This window comes from Bradysia coprophila, unplaced genomic scaffold (assembly GCF_014529535.1).
Source record: "Bradysia coprophila strain Holo2 unplaced genomic scaffold, BU_Bcop_v1 contig_94, whole genome shotgun sequence".
Lineage (NCBI taxonomy): Eukaryota > Metazoa > Arthropoda > Insecta > Diptera > Sciaridae > Bradysia > Bradysia coprophila.
In genome coordinates, this window is record NW_023504022.1 from 1,749,609 (window position 1) to 1,765,536 (window position 15,928).

General features: G+C 36.2%; 1 protein-coding gene across 1 annotated transcript; it reads left to right on the top strand.

Annotated features, from left to right (window-relative positions):
- The first annotated feature begins 6,811 nt into the window (after positions 1 to 6,811).
- On the top strand, positions 6,812 to 8,383 carry LOC119084867 (prolactin-releasing peptide receptor-like). Its single transcript, XM_037195004.1, has one exon. The coding sequence runs from the start codon at positions 6,950 to 6,952 to the stop codon at positions 8,381 to 8,383; it is 1,434 nt and encodes a 477-aa protein (XP_037050899.1). The 5' UTR covers positions 6,812 to 6,949.
- The last annotated feature ends 7,545 nt before the right edge of the window (positions 8,384 to 15,928 follow it).

Here is a 15,928-nt window from a genome sequence, read left to right on the forward strand (position 1 = left end):
AAAGTGTTTGCATATGTTCATAGATGACGAATCCGCAATAAAACATTTGTCTGTCCGTCTGTCCTTCTGTCCGTCTGTCCGTCTGTCCGTCACGTCGATATCTTGAGTAAATCAAATCAAATCTCCGATTTCAAATTTTTTTTCCCTGAAAGATAGTCAAAATAGTGAGGCTAAGTTCGAAGATGGGCATATTTGGGTCGGCCCTTCGTGAGTTAGGGCCGCCTAAGTGCTTTAAGGTCTTTTGGGGATATTTATGGCAAAAAAAAACGTTGGAAATGTAACGGCAAAGGATAGGTAATGTCAATACCGATCCAGGAAAAAAAAGTTTATTAAAATCGGGTGAATGGTATGTGAGTTAGAGCCCTAGAAGTGAAAGGCTACTCGGCCCTAAGTGTATTTTGCATATAACTCGAGTAAGTTTCATCCTTTTTTCGTGATTTTTGTTTCATTTGAAAGGTAATCGAAGCCCGAATATAATGTGGCGAAGAACGTTTTAAATTTGGGTCCTTGGACTGAGGCCGCTCTTCGGCCCTAAGTGTATTTTGCATATAAATCGAGTAAATCTCATCCAATTTTGCTAATTTTTGTCTTATATGAAAGGTAATTGAATACCGAATAGAATGTGGTGAGAAAAATGTTTGAAAATTAGGTCCTTGGACTGAGGCCGCTCCTCGGCCCTAAGTGTATTTTGCATATAACTCGAGTAAATTTGATCCGATTTTCCTAATTTTTGTTTCATTTGAAAAGTAATCGAACGAGGAATAGAATGTTGTTCAAAAAAATTAAATTTGGGTCCTTGGACTAAGGCCGCTACTCGGCCCTAAGTGTATTTTGCATATAACTCGAGTAAATTTCATCCGTTTTTCCTAATTTTTGTTTCATTTAAAAGGTAATTGAACATCGAATAGAATGTTGTTGAAAAAAAATTTAAAATTTGGGTCCTTGGACTAAGGCCTCTCCACGGCCCTAAGTGTGTTTTGCATATAACTCGAGTAAATTTGATCCGATTTTCCTAAATTTTGTTTCATTTGAAAGGTAATCGAACACCAAATAGAATGTTGTTGGAAAAAAAAATTAAATTTGGGTCCTTGGACTAAGCCCGCTACACGGCCCTAAGTGTATTTTGCATATATCTCGAGTAAATCTCGTCCGATTTTCCTAATTTTTGTTTCATTTGGAAGGTAATCGAAGGCCGAATAGAATGTTGTTGAAAAAAAATTAAATTTGGGTCGTTGGACTAAGGCCGTAACTAGGCCTTAGGCCTCTCAATAAATTAAAATTTTAGGTCGACTTGAAATTTGTGTTACATTTGAAAGGAACGTCGTACGGGGCTTCGTAATTGCGCTATGCGCAATTTGTAATATGTACACATTTCTTAATAATTTGACTTCAACTAGGGTGACAGACGCACTAGGGTCACGTGCGCAATAGATGTACGGGTTCGTACGGGGCTCAGTCGCAGCAAACGCTCCGACTGTTCTGACGGCTCGTTTGATTACTATTTTGCATTTTTGAAGTATTTGTCAGAAATTTTTCACAAACTGTGTATATATACTCATCTTATGTAGAATCTTAACTTATATAAAGTTTGAGGTATATAGGGAAATGCATGTTGTAAACTGCAATGAAAGTAAATAGATAGGTATGGCCAAACGTTCAAATTTGTTCTAGCCGGAGCACATACGGATTTGCATGGCGCCACCTCAAACGAACTCATTTCTAGTGCAAATTTCCAAGGTTCTGAAAGAACAGGTTAAGACACATCTGCGTTGATCACGAAGGCGGTGACACACAAATTTTGACGAATAGATGCTATTTATTGAACATACTCAATACAGATTGTTTGAAATGTCAACCTGATAAAAACTTTTTTTTTTCTTCAAGTTGACATTTCAAACAATCTGTAATGAGTATGTTCAATAAATAGCATCTATTTATCAAAATTTGTGTGTCAGCCGCCCTCGTGGGTGTCTTAACCTGTTCTTTCAGAACCTTGCAAATTTCCACTAGAAATGAGTTCGTTTGAGGTGGCGCCATGCAAATCCGTATGTGCTCCGGAGATACATCGTTTTGAAATCTGTCATGTTTCATACAAAATACACCAAATTGACTTTTTCCAAACGATCAAAATCCCAACAAAAATCTCTTCGAGAAAAGTGTGATGCAGTCTTTGAGGTACAATTTCTAAAATGAATGATATCGCTAGAGTTGACGCTTTCAGCTTCGTTACGCAAAAATTAAATTTTACACCCAATTTTAGTTCAAACAAGCTGGCTTAGTTTTATCTTATCATCTGCCAAAAAAAAATTTTGAGTGGAAACAGCCAAAAATTTACCAAAAAAATTCTGCGTCGCATGTGGCAGATTAAAGTTCTCGTAGGTTTGTCCGTGAGCATCTGCCACTTTGCGACGCAGATTTTTTTTTGGTAATTTGTTGAAAATTTTTCAGTCAAAATTCTGTTGGTTAAAATTTTTTCCTGAAAAAATTGATTGTCGAATGGTTTGGACAACTAGGCCAGCTAATTTCAATTAATTGGCTGTGAAAATCAATTTTGCGTAACGACGCTGACAGCGTCACCTCTAGCGATATCACTTGTTTTAGAAGTTATCACACCTATAGACTGTAGACTGCGTCCAACTTTGCTCTGAAAGAGTTTTTGCCGGGATAGACCTTTATGACGGAGAAGTGTTTTGAAGGGGAAATTTGATTTGAACGAAGAACTTGCGGGAACTGTCAAACGCTCATACAAAATAATTTCTCCTTTATTTGAAACTTCCCGCAAGTTTGAACAAAAGAACATTTCCCTGTCATAAAGGTCGATATTACTAATGAGAGCGCCCTAAGACCCAGCCTCAGTCACTGCTATGACATTTCATGGAGATTTTACCGAGTGAAAGCAGAAAATAGAGCACGAAGAATGAAGAATATGATACAAATTTAAAACATAAGCAACGACAATAGATTCGCAACAAATTTGACGCATGCCGATAGCGTGCCAGAATTATCATAACACATCATGATTTCTCACACTTTGAAAAATGGTTAAATATTTCATGAGTAGTTAAAGTCTGCTTTCCGCGTTGATAGGACGAAAAACGGAAAAGAAAATTATTGAAAAACGGAACCGAATATTGAGTCGGCGTGTGAACAAATTTAACGTTTTTTGTGGTTTAATTTTTTTAAATGAATCATTCAATTGGAAAAATCTAAAAGATACTGCGATGAACATGATTTTTTTGTTATACTGATTTTAAATCACCAAACATAGTAAATAGAAAAAACATAGAAAACATAGTAAGTCACGTCGGTAACTAGTCTATTCGATAGGCAATGTTCTTCTACACTAATGCTAGATGTTTTTCTGCTATTGAATATTTCATTCGTCATAAAAATGCATCTAAATATACAAGAATAATGTGGCAACAGGAACAGAGGTAGTCGGTCACTAGTTCTTTGTTCAATATGAAAAGTTTTTCTTATTCGATTTCCAATTTAATTATCGTCTGATTCTACATATCTTTAGTAATTTACTTTGCCGTCCAATGAAATGAAGTAAAAAAGGGTTGTATAATTGCTTAGAATTAGAATCTCTTTTGTAAATTTCTTGAATTGCAGTAACATGTGTTAAGAGTCCTAAATTTTAAATGATTAACTTATACTTCAAAGTGTGAACATAATCAGTGGAGTCCATTGAGTGGACATTAATTTAAAGTAAAAATTGAGAAAACCTGTAGTTGTGTCAAATCCCAACAAAAATCTCTTCGAGAAAAGTGTGACGCAGTCTTTGAAGTACAATTTCTAAAATGAAGGATATCGCTAGAGTTGACGCTTTCAGCTTCGTTACGCAAAAATTAAATTGTACACTCAATTTTAGTTCAAACAAGCTGGCTTAGTTTTTTTCATCATCTGCCAAATAATTTTTACCAAAAAAAATTTGACTGGAAACAACCAAAATTTTACCAAAAAAATCTGCGTCGCATGTGGCAGATAAATTTTCTTGCTGGTCTGTTCCTGAACATTTGCCACTTTGCGACGCAGATTTTTTTGGCCAATAAAACAAAATTCTGGTTTTTCCTGGGGTAATGGCGTATCACATTTTCATTTTTATGCCCACCCTGAGGTTCCTGCAAAATTTCATGGAGATTGGCTGACTAGTTTCCGAGATCGACCGTCGATAGATAGACAGATAGACAGATAGATAGAAACATACAGAGTAAGTTGAAAGATTTTGATTGTTTGATTGTTTGAAATGCACCAAATTAACGTTTTATTTGGTGCATTTTCTATCAAAATGACCAACTTCAAAACGATGTATCTCCGGCAATTTTAAATTTACATAGTCGAGTGATAGCTCGTTTTGCTCGTATTTGAAGCGAGAATATGATAGAATAGGTTTTGTGGTGATACAGGCCAAAGGGCAGAAACTGAAATGTTCGGCTATACATAGTTGCCGCGTCTCAAAAAAATTTCTTCGTTCTTTTTTTGGAAGTTAGACTGCGTCAAGTCCTCCGCTATCGCTCCGGACATGATGTTCTGTTACAAAATGTAACGATGGAAGTCGGTAAGGGATTTTGATCGACAGAAAAATAAAGTGGCTAATCGCATTCATTGCGAATTTATAGCCTCCCGGTCCACTTAAAAATCATTACAATCGATTTTAGAGCTTCGTTCGATAAGCTTAACCATGAAACAAATAAGTAAAAACTGAGCTAATCCGACTTTAAAATACAAAAATAAAAACGCTGCAATGATTCTTTGATGAGATCTTACCAACGATTGATGTCAAAAATTTGCATTCCTCAGGATAAGTTTGAAAACCAACTGGTCTGCAAATAATTCCCAATTTTTCCTCGTTTTGTGGTCAGAGCGAAGCAACTTAAACTTTAAGGACTTGTGTGAGGGTCGATTATAGCAAATTAAACAAGCAAAACTTAAGATTCGCGGCCCCTTTAAGATTAAAATCAATTGAGGTATATTGACTAAAACTTCAAAAATCTACCGAAAAAAATTCAATCAAGGGACCTGTCCTACCCAAACGGTGGTGTCTGGTTTTTAGTGATCAAAATCAACTGCCATTCGTAGGTCATTTTGAAAATGTATTAAAAGAAAACTCATTATGCTAATCAAAGTACGTGGAAATGTTTGCTTGAATTTAATTAATGAAAATGATTGGATGGTACACTGGTACACACTACACACAGAATAATGTACCTCCTTCCATTTTGGAAGCTTTATAAATACAGCACTGCATGTGTTCACTATTAGACAAGATATTTGATATTCTTTGCTATGATGGCGAATTTACTTTCAAATTAAGCAAAGCATAATTACGCATCGCATTATTCAGTGATTCAATTTATGTGTGGGTGATTAGTTAGTAACGAATACAGGGGAGACATTTTATATGGTAAAAAGGAATCGGTGATGCGAAGCTTTACAGTATTATATTGAGCGTCGTACCTACTGCCGTCGAAAAACATTACAAGCTCAATTCAGTTCACAAGCTCTAAGTTTTCTACGAAAGGATGGAGTAGTTTTTTTTATGCCATACGGAGTAATAATACTTTTTCACAAAGCAGGAGCGAAAATAGCCATTTTCTCCCCTCCGCTGAAACTTCGCCAGCCTTTGTTATTAAAAACGATGTGTTTAACTCGGGAAAAAAATGGAAATTGCAAAAAAATTGTAATTTCCAAAGTACTGAACGAACGACCCAATATGTAATGAGAGTATACTCTTTAGGTATGGTCTAATGTCAGAATTTGTATGGAGCGGAGGAAATCAAGGCTGTATACTTTGGGGAGGTCACGCAGATCGCCATTTTATTAGATACGCGGGAACACACCTTTTCCATACAAACAAATTCACCAAAATCTAATTTGTATGGCGTAGTGAATTTTTTGTATGAAACGTGGTGTGTAACCCGCGTATCTGCATCTGCGTGACCTCCCCAAAGTGCACAGCCTTGGAGGAAATAGCGATTTCATTAAACAAACTCATCTATCAAAGAATATCATTGAATGGTGGGTGAGTTTTGTTAAATGAAATCGCTAACTGAAAACAAATCAGTAGACATTATTCTATTGCAGAAAAACCCTGTTGACCTGTAGAGGCGCCACCATTTTTTTTTCAGTACTTCATTCTTTGCGCTCTATTTTTTGATGAAATAAGAGTCAAACCACATCGAAATTTTCTGTGGTGAAGTGACAGTTTTGACATTGACATTTTTGACGTTGTCATTTTTGACATATGAAAACTTTCGTCATAACCTCAATTGAAAACGTGAACTGAACACAAAACTTGTCTTAAAACAATTAATTTTGAATAACATTACAGTATTATCGTAAATATTACAATAAGGATACGATAACCCTCGATAACACTGTAATATTACTCAAAATTAATTGTTTAAAGACAAGTTTTGTGTTCAGTCCACGTTTTCAATTGAGGTTATGACAAAAAAATTTCATATGTCAAAAATGACAACGTCAAAAATGTCAATGTCAAAACTGTCACTTCACCACAGAAAATTTCGATGTGGTTTGACTCTAACTTCACTCTGGTAAATACTCATGAAATGTCATAGCAATGAAGTTGGATCGTTGACATTAGTAATTTTATGACGAAATGTACTAGAAGTGTAATTATATGAAAATGCATTACATTTGATAAGGATAAACTTCTGAAAATGTGATAATGTAAAAACGTAAATAACTTGACTAATGGTAGTAAATTGCAAGTCGAACAGTGTCTGAATCGCTAACTGGATTATCGGCGACAGCTTAGATCTTTGAAATTTCTATTCAGTTAACAAAACCATGAGTATAAAAATTTCAAACTTATTAAAAGACTATTTCCAGTGCCTAATGCTAAAGTGCTCTGATAACGTGGATGGCGTGAATGAACATTCTAACTTAATTTAAAAAAAATAAAACTATCAACACGAGCAGAATGAATACGACCGCATCACCTAATTTAAACTTTGTGGTAAATGACAGCACGCGTTACACCACTGTACAACCGAACATTGTCTTCGAAGGTGTTGAACTGCAGATATCAAACACAACTCATTTGGATTACATTCACAACCGAATGGTCCAAACGTTTTTCATCGTAATGTACTGCCTCATCTTTACGATGGGAGTTTTCGGTAATGTTCTGGTCTGCTTCGTAGTATTTCGAAATCGTTTAATGCAGTCCGTGACGAATTTATTCATTACAAACTTAGCACTTTCCGACATCCTGCTATGTATTTTAGCCATACCATTTACGCCGACTTATACGTTCTTGAGACGGTGGATATTCGGAACGATCTTGTGCCATTTAGTACCATACGCACAGGGAGTCAGTGTGTATACATCAACGTTGACGCTAATGGCTATCGCTATCGATCGATTCTTTGTTATAATTTATCCGTTCCAGCAGCGAATGAAAGTCATTGCTTGCATAGTCATCATCCTTATCATCTGGATGATATCGTTGATGCTAACCCTTCCGTATGGACTGTATATGCAAGTAGCCCAACTGAATTTCACCGGTGAATATGAGCATTATTGTGAAGAGGATTGGCCTAGTGAACATTATCGCCGAGTGTACGGATCCATAACGACAACACTGCAATTTTTGCTGCCGTTTGCTATAGTTACATTTTGCTATGTCTGTGTTTCGGTTCGTTTGAATTATCGCGCGAGAATGAAGCCGGGCGCGAAAACAACGAAAAAAGAGGAAGTCGATCGGGATCGAAAGCGACGAACGAATAGAATGTTAATCGTAATGGTTGCAGTGTTCGGTTTATCCTGGTTACCATTGAACGTTGTCAATGTTTTGAATGACTTTTACCTGAACACGCACGAATGGAAGGTATACAATGTACTCTTCTTCATTGCACACAGTATCGCAATGTCATCCACCTGTTACAACCCTATACTGTACGCCTGGCTGAACGACAATTTTAGGAAGGAATTTAAACTAGTAATTCCCTGTTTGACACCGTTGGGTCGATTAAAGTGCATTTCTGGTAGTCAACGGTGGTACACCGAGACCACATGCAATGGAACCGAAACCATGCAGGAATCACTACTCACATCCAGTTTCACGAGAAGCAACTGTCCATCGCTGGTAACGCGCGACTCTATTCAACTTAATGGATTCAGAAGTCCGTTAGACCATTCCATTTTACTGTCGGATGTGGTACCAACATGCAGGCAACGAAGTCCGGAAACCGTGCTGCTTCCGTCAGGTGTTTTGGAAACAAATTTCGATGAGCCACTGGATTTCATCGATGATCAGCCCTCGTATGAAAGTCGGATTCGATTCGAAGAGGACTCTTTCAGTGAACTTAGAGCTAAAGAAATTACCAACGACGTTGGATTTTACGTTTCATAGATTGGTGAGTAATTTCCTTAAAAAAAAAAAACTGCACGGCCATACGAATACATGCATTCGGACTACCTTCAGTCCACTGTGCGTCTTTTAATATTAATTCTCGTAGAAAACTTTGAAAATATTTCGTCAAATCTCGATGTCAAGGTGGCGCTGTTATTATTTCAACATGTCTGGTTTCCCACATATTTTTGTGGTTTCCTTTGATCGACAGCGCCACCATGCCACCTCTCGAGTATAACTCTATGGTCAATAGTGTACTAATATTAAGCCACATTGTACCTTGTACACTGAGAAAAAAGATTACGTCTGACACGTATAAAGTGTGGCAAGGAAGTTATACGCCAGACACGTATGAATGCTTAACATACGACTCGTATTGTTATACATACGTCTTGTATAAAATACGAGTGGCATGTTTATTACCTTAGTCATCGTATAGTATACAATGACTATGTATGGAAATACGTGTCGTGTGTTAGTACGCATACGTGTCTGGTGTATAACTTCCTTACCGTACGTTATACGTGTCAGACGTAATCTTTTTTTTCAGTGTACCTGTCTTAATACCTGGTTTAACAGGAAAGCAACTAAGAAAATAATTCGGCTCCAGTGTTTCGCAATTTAGCAACTATTTCGTTGGTTCAAAGTTCGAATACCAAAGCTTCTCTTTCCTAGTACCGAAATGATGTTGCGTGGGCTGGGCATGAAAAACGTAATGAGTTTTTGAATTATTTTTCGTTTGAGATCATTATTCGCTAATTATAAAGTTGATTCATTTCCGTAACCAATTTTACCACCAGTTGTTCGTCGTCCATTCAACTTCAAATGTTTATCCACTGTTCCGCAGTATTATACAGCATCGGTATTTGTAACTTTACATCAAATTTACATTTTCTGCTGCCACACATTCTCTTTGATGTTCGTTATGTGTGAAAAAGGGGTTTCATTGAACGGATCCCCACACACAAAAGTATCTCGTGAGTAAAATAAATAAATGTTATGCAGCCACTTTGGTGTAAATATCGATTAAGTTTACTTGATTAAATTTCAAAGCATATCCGAAGTGAACTTTAAACGATTGTGGTGGACAGTAAGGCAGCAACCGTTTGTAAATTAATAACAACAGACGCCAACATAGAGATGTTTTCATAGAACTAGTATTTGGTGCATGCAACACAATCAGCATAAATTTGAGCACACTTAATTAAACAGAGGCACACTGAATAGTTTAGATCTTGAATCGAACATCTCAGTTGCACCAATCCCATGTCGGGAGTCTTTTCTATATCTTTGTGATTTTTAGGTCCTCATTTTAAACATAAAAAGTGGCCCGTACGAAGGGTGTACGCTGCACGCAATAGTTAATTGTCCATAAAAGACAATGCTAATGCATCCTTAAATCTCTTCATTCAAACTGCCAATGTAAACAGGCTCGCGTTAGCCTCGTCCGAAGTGTTATATATAGATATATAATAACACAGCATACAAGTAGACATCGCTAAATATAGGTCAATACAGCTGTGTATAGCTAAATATAGATGAACATAAATCAGATTCAACACACCCTAACACAGCTTCTTCTAGCAACGCTCTGAGTATCATTTTTATTGAGATTTTCAATTATCACTTGGCAGTGCTTCGTGTTCGAACACAAACCACGGTGAGCTTGAAAATGTCCATACCTGATATGTCGGGCACATGAAATTTTATTATTGATCTTAGTAGAGGGCAGCCCCGTGATTACACCCAAAAAAAGGTTCTACGTTTTAATCATCCAAAAACGCGATAAGACCAATGATTTACTCATCCGTACACCACGTACATTTAAAACGTACAGTAAGTGTCATATAGACTTTGACGTTTATTTGTCTATTTTAAAATAGATCAAAGCTGATTAGTGCTTCGTAATGATACAATCATATCATATCATCTGTTTTTTAGTTTTGAAAAAATATTACAAGCAAAAAATAAAGTTTTCAATGGATTTGAACCGGGTACCTCTCGCACTCCAGGCTAAGACTTTCCCGCTGAGCTAACAGGTCATTGAGAGAATCGAAGTGTATTTCGACTAGCTTCTAATTGACGGTTGAAAAGTAAAGTAAAGTAAATAATTGATTGGCACAGTGGTGCTTTTTAGGTCTTTTTTCCATAGGAAAAAAAGACCTATTGTGGGCACTTCATCTGTCCGTCCGTCCGTCCGTCTGTGTCACAAATCAAATGTGATTGATAAAAGTTAGAATTGCAATGCTACTATGAGCAAACCAACACCAGGCAAATCAATTGTTATTTGTTATCTGGTAACCGATCGCTCATAGCAGACATTGCAATTTGAAAGTTTGGTAGTTGTTGGTACTTGGACCCCCAAAATATTTAGCAGCAAAGATGTTTCTTACTCGAGAGACGCACACCGACTGACGAAATTACTCTGCCTGCTTGCCTATTTATAACTCAAATATTTGGTAGTTGACTACCACGGTGGTAAATTGCAATGCTACTATGAGCAAACCAACACAAGGCAAATCAATTATTATTTGTTTTCTGGTAACCGATCGCTCATAGCAGACATTGCAATTTGGTAGTTGTTGGTAGTTAGACCCCCAAACTATATAGCAGCAACGATGTTTCTTACTCGAGAGACGCACACCGACTGACGAAATTATTCGGCCTGCTGGTCTATTTATAAATCGAGTATTTGGTAGTTGACTACCAAAGTGGTAGTTGACTACCAAAGTGGTAGTTGACTACCAAAGTGGTAGTTGACTACCAAAGTGGTAGTTGACTACCAAAGTGGTAGTTGACTACCAAAGTGGTAGTTGACTACCAAAGTGGTAGTTGACTACCAAAGTGGTAGTTGACTACCAAAGTGGTAGTTGACTAATACGGATGTTGTAGATATGTTTACTGTTTGAGAGCTGCACACCGACTGATGAAATTAATCGGCTCGCTTGCCTATTTATAATTCCAAAATTTGGTAGTTGAATACCAAAGTGGTACTTGAATGAGTACCGAGTAGTAAACAGAAATTGAAAAGAAAAAATGAAAAAAGACCTCACCAGGCTTCAGCCGGTCTATTCTTGTTTAGTTTCAGATACGACGTATCAAAATGTAGGTTGTACTTCTAGATTTTGTAAAAATTTTATTTCATATTTAAATATTTCCCGATTTGCAAATTTTATGAGCAACCTTTCATTTATCAATCACCTTGATCCGCCTCATCAGATCAAAGTTATGAATTCACGCCGTAAGTATGCCTAAAATTTGAATTTTAAGTGAACGATTCGATGAAAAAGTGAACCGAAAAATACATTTCAACGCTTCCTTGTATGAAAATGACGCTACGTTAGAAAGACCTCCGCACTTTCCATTTTGAATTTCGACCGCACTTACGGCGTGAATTCTGCGTAATTTCGATTCAAACCCGCGTCAGATTATTTTTTAACATTTTCATTTAATTTTTAATTCAACCAACAAAAATTATTGTTGTCGAAAATAATTGAAAAAAAGATATCTGAGGAGCGGAATGAGGTCAAATTGGTTGAAATATAGAAATCACAATTGCAACTGTGACAGTTGAACTGTCACATAATAAGTACAGATTAAATGTACAACAATGTACGAATAAAGTGTACATCAACGTACGGATAAAACCACCAAAAACGCGATAAGACCAATGGTTTACTCAACCGTAAATTGTACATACAAAACGTACTTTCTACTGGTTACTCGTAGAAATTGGGCGATTTTAATGTACATCCAAAATTTGATTTCTTTGGGTGTAAGAATCAAGTGTTAAAAAATCAAGTGTATGGCAAAATTTTGACATAGACGAATTTTTCTATGTTTGGGATTTTTTCAATTTTTTTTCGCTCTAAATTTGTATTGCTGAGGTAGCCTCACCTAAAAAAAAGTTCTACGTTTCAATTGCCCAAAAACACGATAAGACCAATGGTTTACTTATCCGTACACTATGTACATTTAAAACGTACAGTAAATGTCAGACAGGCAATGACGTTTAAATGTTTAAAATTAAAAAAAAAACGGTCTGCACTGGATTTGAACCCGGTACCTCTTGCCAGGCTCAGACGTACTAGCTGAACTAACGGGCTGCTGAGAAGAGTGAATGTATTTTCGAACAGCTTATAATGTACGGTTGAAAAGCAAAGTGAACCATTGATTAAGCCAGTAACATGGTTGTGTCTTTTAATCGTACAGCAGTGTACGGATCAAGTGTACATCGATCACATCGATGTACGGATAAAACTACCAAAAACACGATGAGAGCAATGGTTTACTCATCCGCAAATTGTACATTTACTTGCTTACTTTCTACGAGTTACCCGTTAAAATTCGGCGATTTTAATGTACATCCAAAATCTAATTTTTTTTGGTGTAACCTTCCCAACGATACCAAACATGCTGTCTTTCAACTTGGACAAATAACTTTCTTACGGACTTAAGCTAGTCCTTATTTTATATTTTATGTAGGTAGCCCTTAAGTCCGTATGAAAGTTATTGGTCCATGTTGAAACACAGCATGTTTGCTATCGTTGGAAAGGTGAGACTCTAGGCTAACTCAGCAATACAAATTTAGAGCGTGTATTTACTTCCCTGTACGGGTCAACAAAAAAAGGTTGTTGTAATATTGGCCATTGGTCAATGTCCAGGTTAGAATTCTGCAAAAATCTGTTCCGTATCTTGTCATTTTTTTTTTAAAAAAAAGGTCCTTGAATTCGAATTACACAACCATCGTACTTAAAATAAAAGGTGCTGGCCTCCATTTTATGTATCTTGTATCTATAGATAGCCAGAGAGAGCGTGATTAAAAAGTTATAGTCGCATGGAATTCGAGGGAATGTTCTTTTAAGGGAAAGGATTCTCAAATTGGTTAATTGTTCATGTTAACCCGTTGAAACCAGTTGTCATTTACATGTTCCTTCCATCGACACATAGATGATGTATTTTAAATTGTTGAACAATTTTTTTTTAAATGCTGTATTTACAACACACCACCAGCATTAATTATTGAAGATTATTTTGACAGTTGTCAAGAGCTGTAATGCTTGAGATGCATAATGAAATTCGCAAGGCTGCCTTGGTTTGATACCTTCAAAAAGAATGTTTTTTTTTCACTTTCGTTTCAGCTAATAAAACTTACTTCCAAAAGCCAATTTGACGAAAAGAACCTCATGCAAAACGAAGTCATCTTACAATGTCATCACCATTTTATTTACTGAGAATTTTGTTTTATTATTTAACAACTAGCATACGCACTACAGATTGTCCCATTAATGTTGATGGGCAAGGATAGGTTTGAGACAATTTGCTACTTAAACTTAGAAACAATTAATATCTTATTATGTTTGTAGGCTACATGATGCACACATTTAGTTGGAACCCAAAGTATATGATCACTAAAACTACAAACCTTCAGCCGATCACAAAGAATAAGCAAAAATTCGTTTGAAATCATAACTGAACGTGGGCTGCACTCGAATTCACCCGAAATTGAGACTCCGTGCGTTTTTATGGATTCCAACTTAAACAGCTTTGACTATTTGTCAAAAAATGGTGTCACGGTGATAATATTGGCCAACACGACGGAAATGCTTCAAAAAATACTATCTTTAGGTTCAATTTAAAAAAAAGAAATGCGGAAAAGGGTACTTGTACAATATGTATAGTTTTAGTTAAGTTTAATCTTTGCTGTTGTATTAACCTAATATTTTTACTCACAAATCATAATTTAATAAAAAAAAAATTGCAAATTTCTTTTAAAGAAAATTGAAACGACTAAAAGAACAGTTATACTGTTGCGGATCCACTTTTCTAATTCAGAAAAAATGTTGAGAGCATAGATTGTGGTTTTGAGCACTATTTCACAGGACTCTCAATGATTGACGCTGTCGGCAAGTCGTTAACTTCTGTCACTTCACCGAAAAATATTTTCATCGAAAATTTAATTTCCTAACAAATAATTTTGATTTTTAAATTTCGTATCTCAAAAGACCGACTCGAAGGCAGTGCCACAGCTGATTTTTGCGGTAGTGACGATAACAATTTCCACAATCTATTAATATTTGTTTAATTTATGTTATGTGCTATCTTACGAAAATAAGATACGCTTGAGCGTGGTGTGTTGATTGGAAGAACGTGGTTGCAAAAGCTCTGCTGCTGCTAATACATCATAGATGGCGCCAATTACAGTGTGGAAGAAAATTCGTTAACGAACATAGCTCTGTAATTGTGAAGCAACCTAACCCAAGGTGGATATAGTATGCAGGTAATCTTATATACAACCGAATCAGATTACCACGCACGAAAGTTCGATACAAACGCTATATCCTCCCGTCTTTAAAAATAAAAATGGAACAGACACTCGTGCCATCTGTACTGAGGTAGCATCAAACTTACGTGCTAGGCCGCTTGTCTGAAGGGAATTTTCTCCACATTATATGTACCATCTGCCTTGACCAAACCAACAATCATACAAACTTTGTAAAAGTACGTTTGACATCCACGTTAAAAAAAAAACTCATACAAGGTAATGAATGAACAAAACATTTAACGAAAAAGAAGTGAAAGTACCGTAACTGGAAGACGATCTATAATAAATGAGAAATCACTATCGTCACGACATAGTCGGCGAAAAATCAAAATTTGAAAATTTTCGAGTAGTTGATTTTTTCCCATTCTAAAAACCACCACGACCAGGTTGTAAATTTTTTTTCAACCTTAAAACAGCATTTTATCTTTCTATGAGGTCCACTCTAACATATAATAAAGAAAAAAAATGAAAAAGTTTGCTGGCCGAGTTTTGTGAGTCATCAAGTTTCGCCGAAGTCCGATTTTCCACAATTTTCAATATGAAAAAAACGTTTTTTTTTTGCCGAATTATTTATAAACTTGTCTTGTGATAGCTCATTGGAAAGGTATTACCATGGCGGACGCAGAAATAGAAACATTACCAGAAAAAAAAATATTTTGAGTTATACCTGTTACAAAGCCTAAAAACAGGCTAAATTTATCATGTCTGTGAAGTACCTGCGAACTTGAACCTGCGAATTCTACATTATAGTCCGGTCGTTGTGACGATAATTTTACATGATTTTTTAGTGATTTTAGAAATTACAAAAAATTCGCAGGTTTGAAACTGCAAAATACAAAATTCGCAGGTTTTAAACTGCGAAAAACCATAGTGAAATTGGTATTTATGGTAAAAAATTCATATGTTCCGAATTCGCAGGTTTGAACCTGCGAAAAACAAAAACACAAAATTTGCAGGTTTTGGTCTGAAATCGGGTGGTTTGGTTAAAATTCGCGCGTTCCAAATTCGAAGGTTCAAACCTGCGAAAAAAAATGGCAGGTTTGAGCCAGCGAAAAAAATTTGCATGTTCATTTGAAAATACATTCTATTACCGTGAAGTTCCATTCCATTACCAAAAAATTCTTAGCGAGTAAAATCCAATACTGTAAACTTTGAGGTCCAAAGTTTACAGCCTTGGTAATATCAAGCCTTCGTCGAAGAAAAACATGTTTTCGGTAGAT

Coding starts and splice junctions, on each gene's coding strand:
- LOC119084867 (XM_037195004.1), top strand. CDS start 6,950: ATGAATACGACCGCATCACCTAATTTAAACTTTGTGGTAAATGACAGC.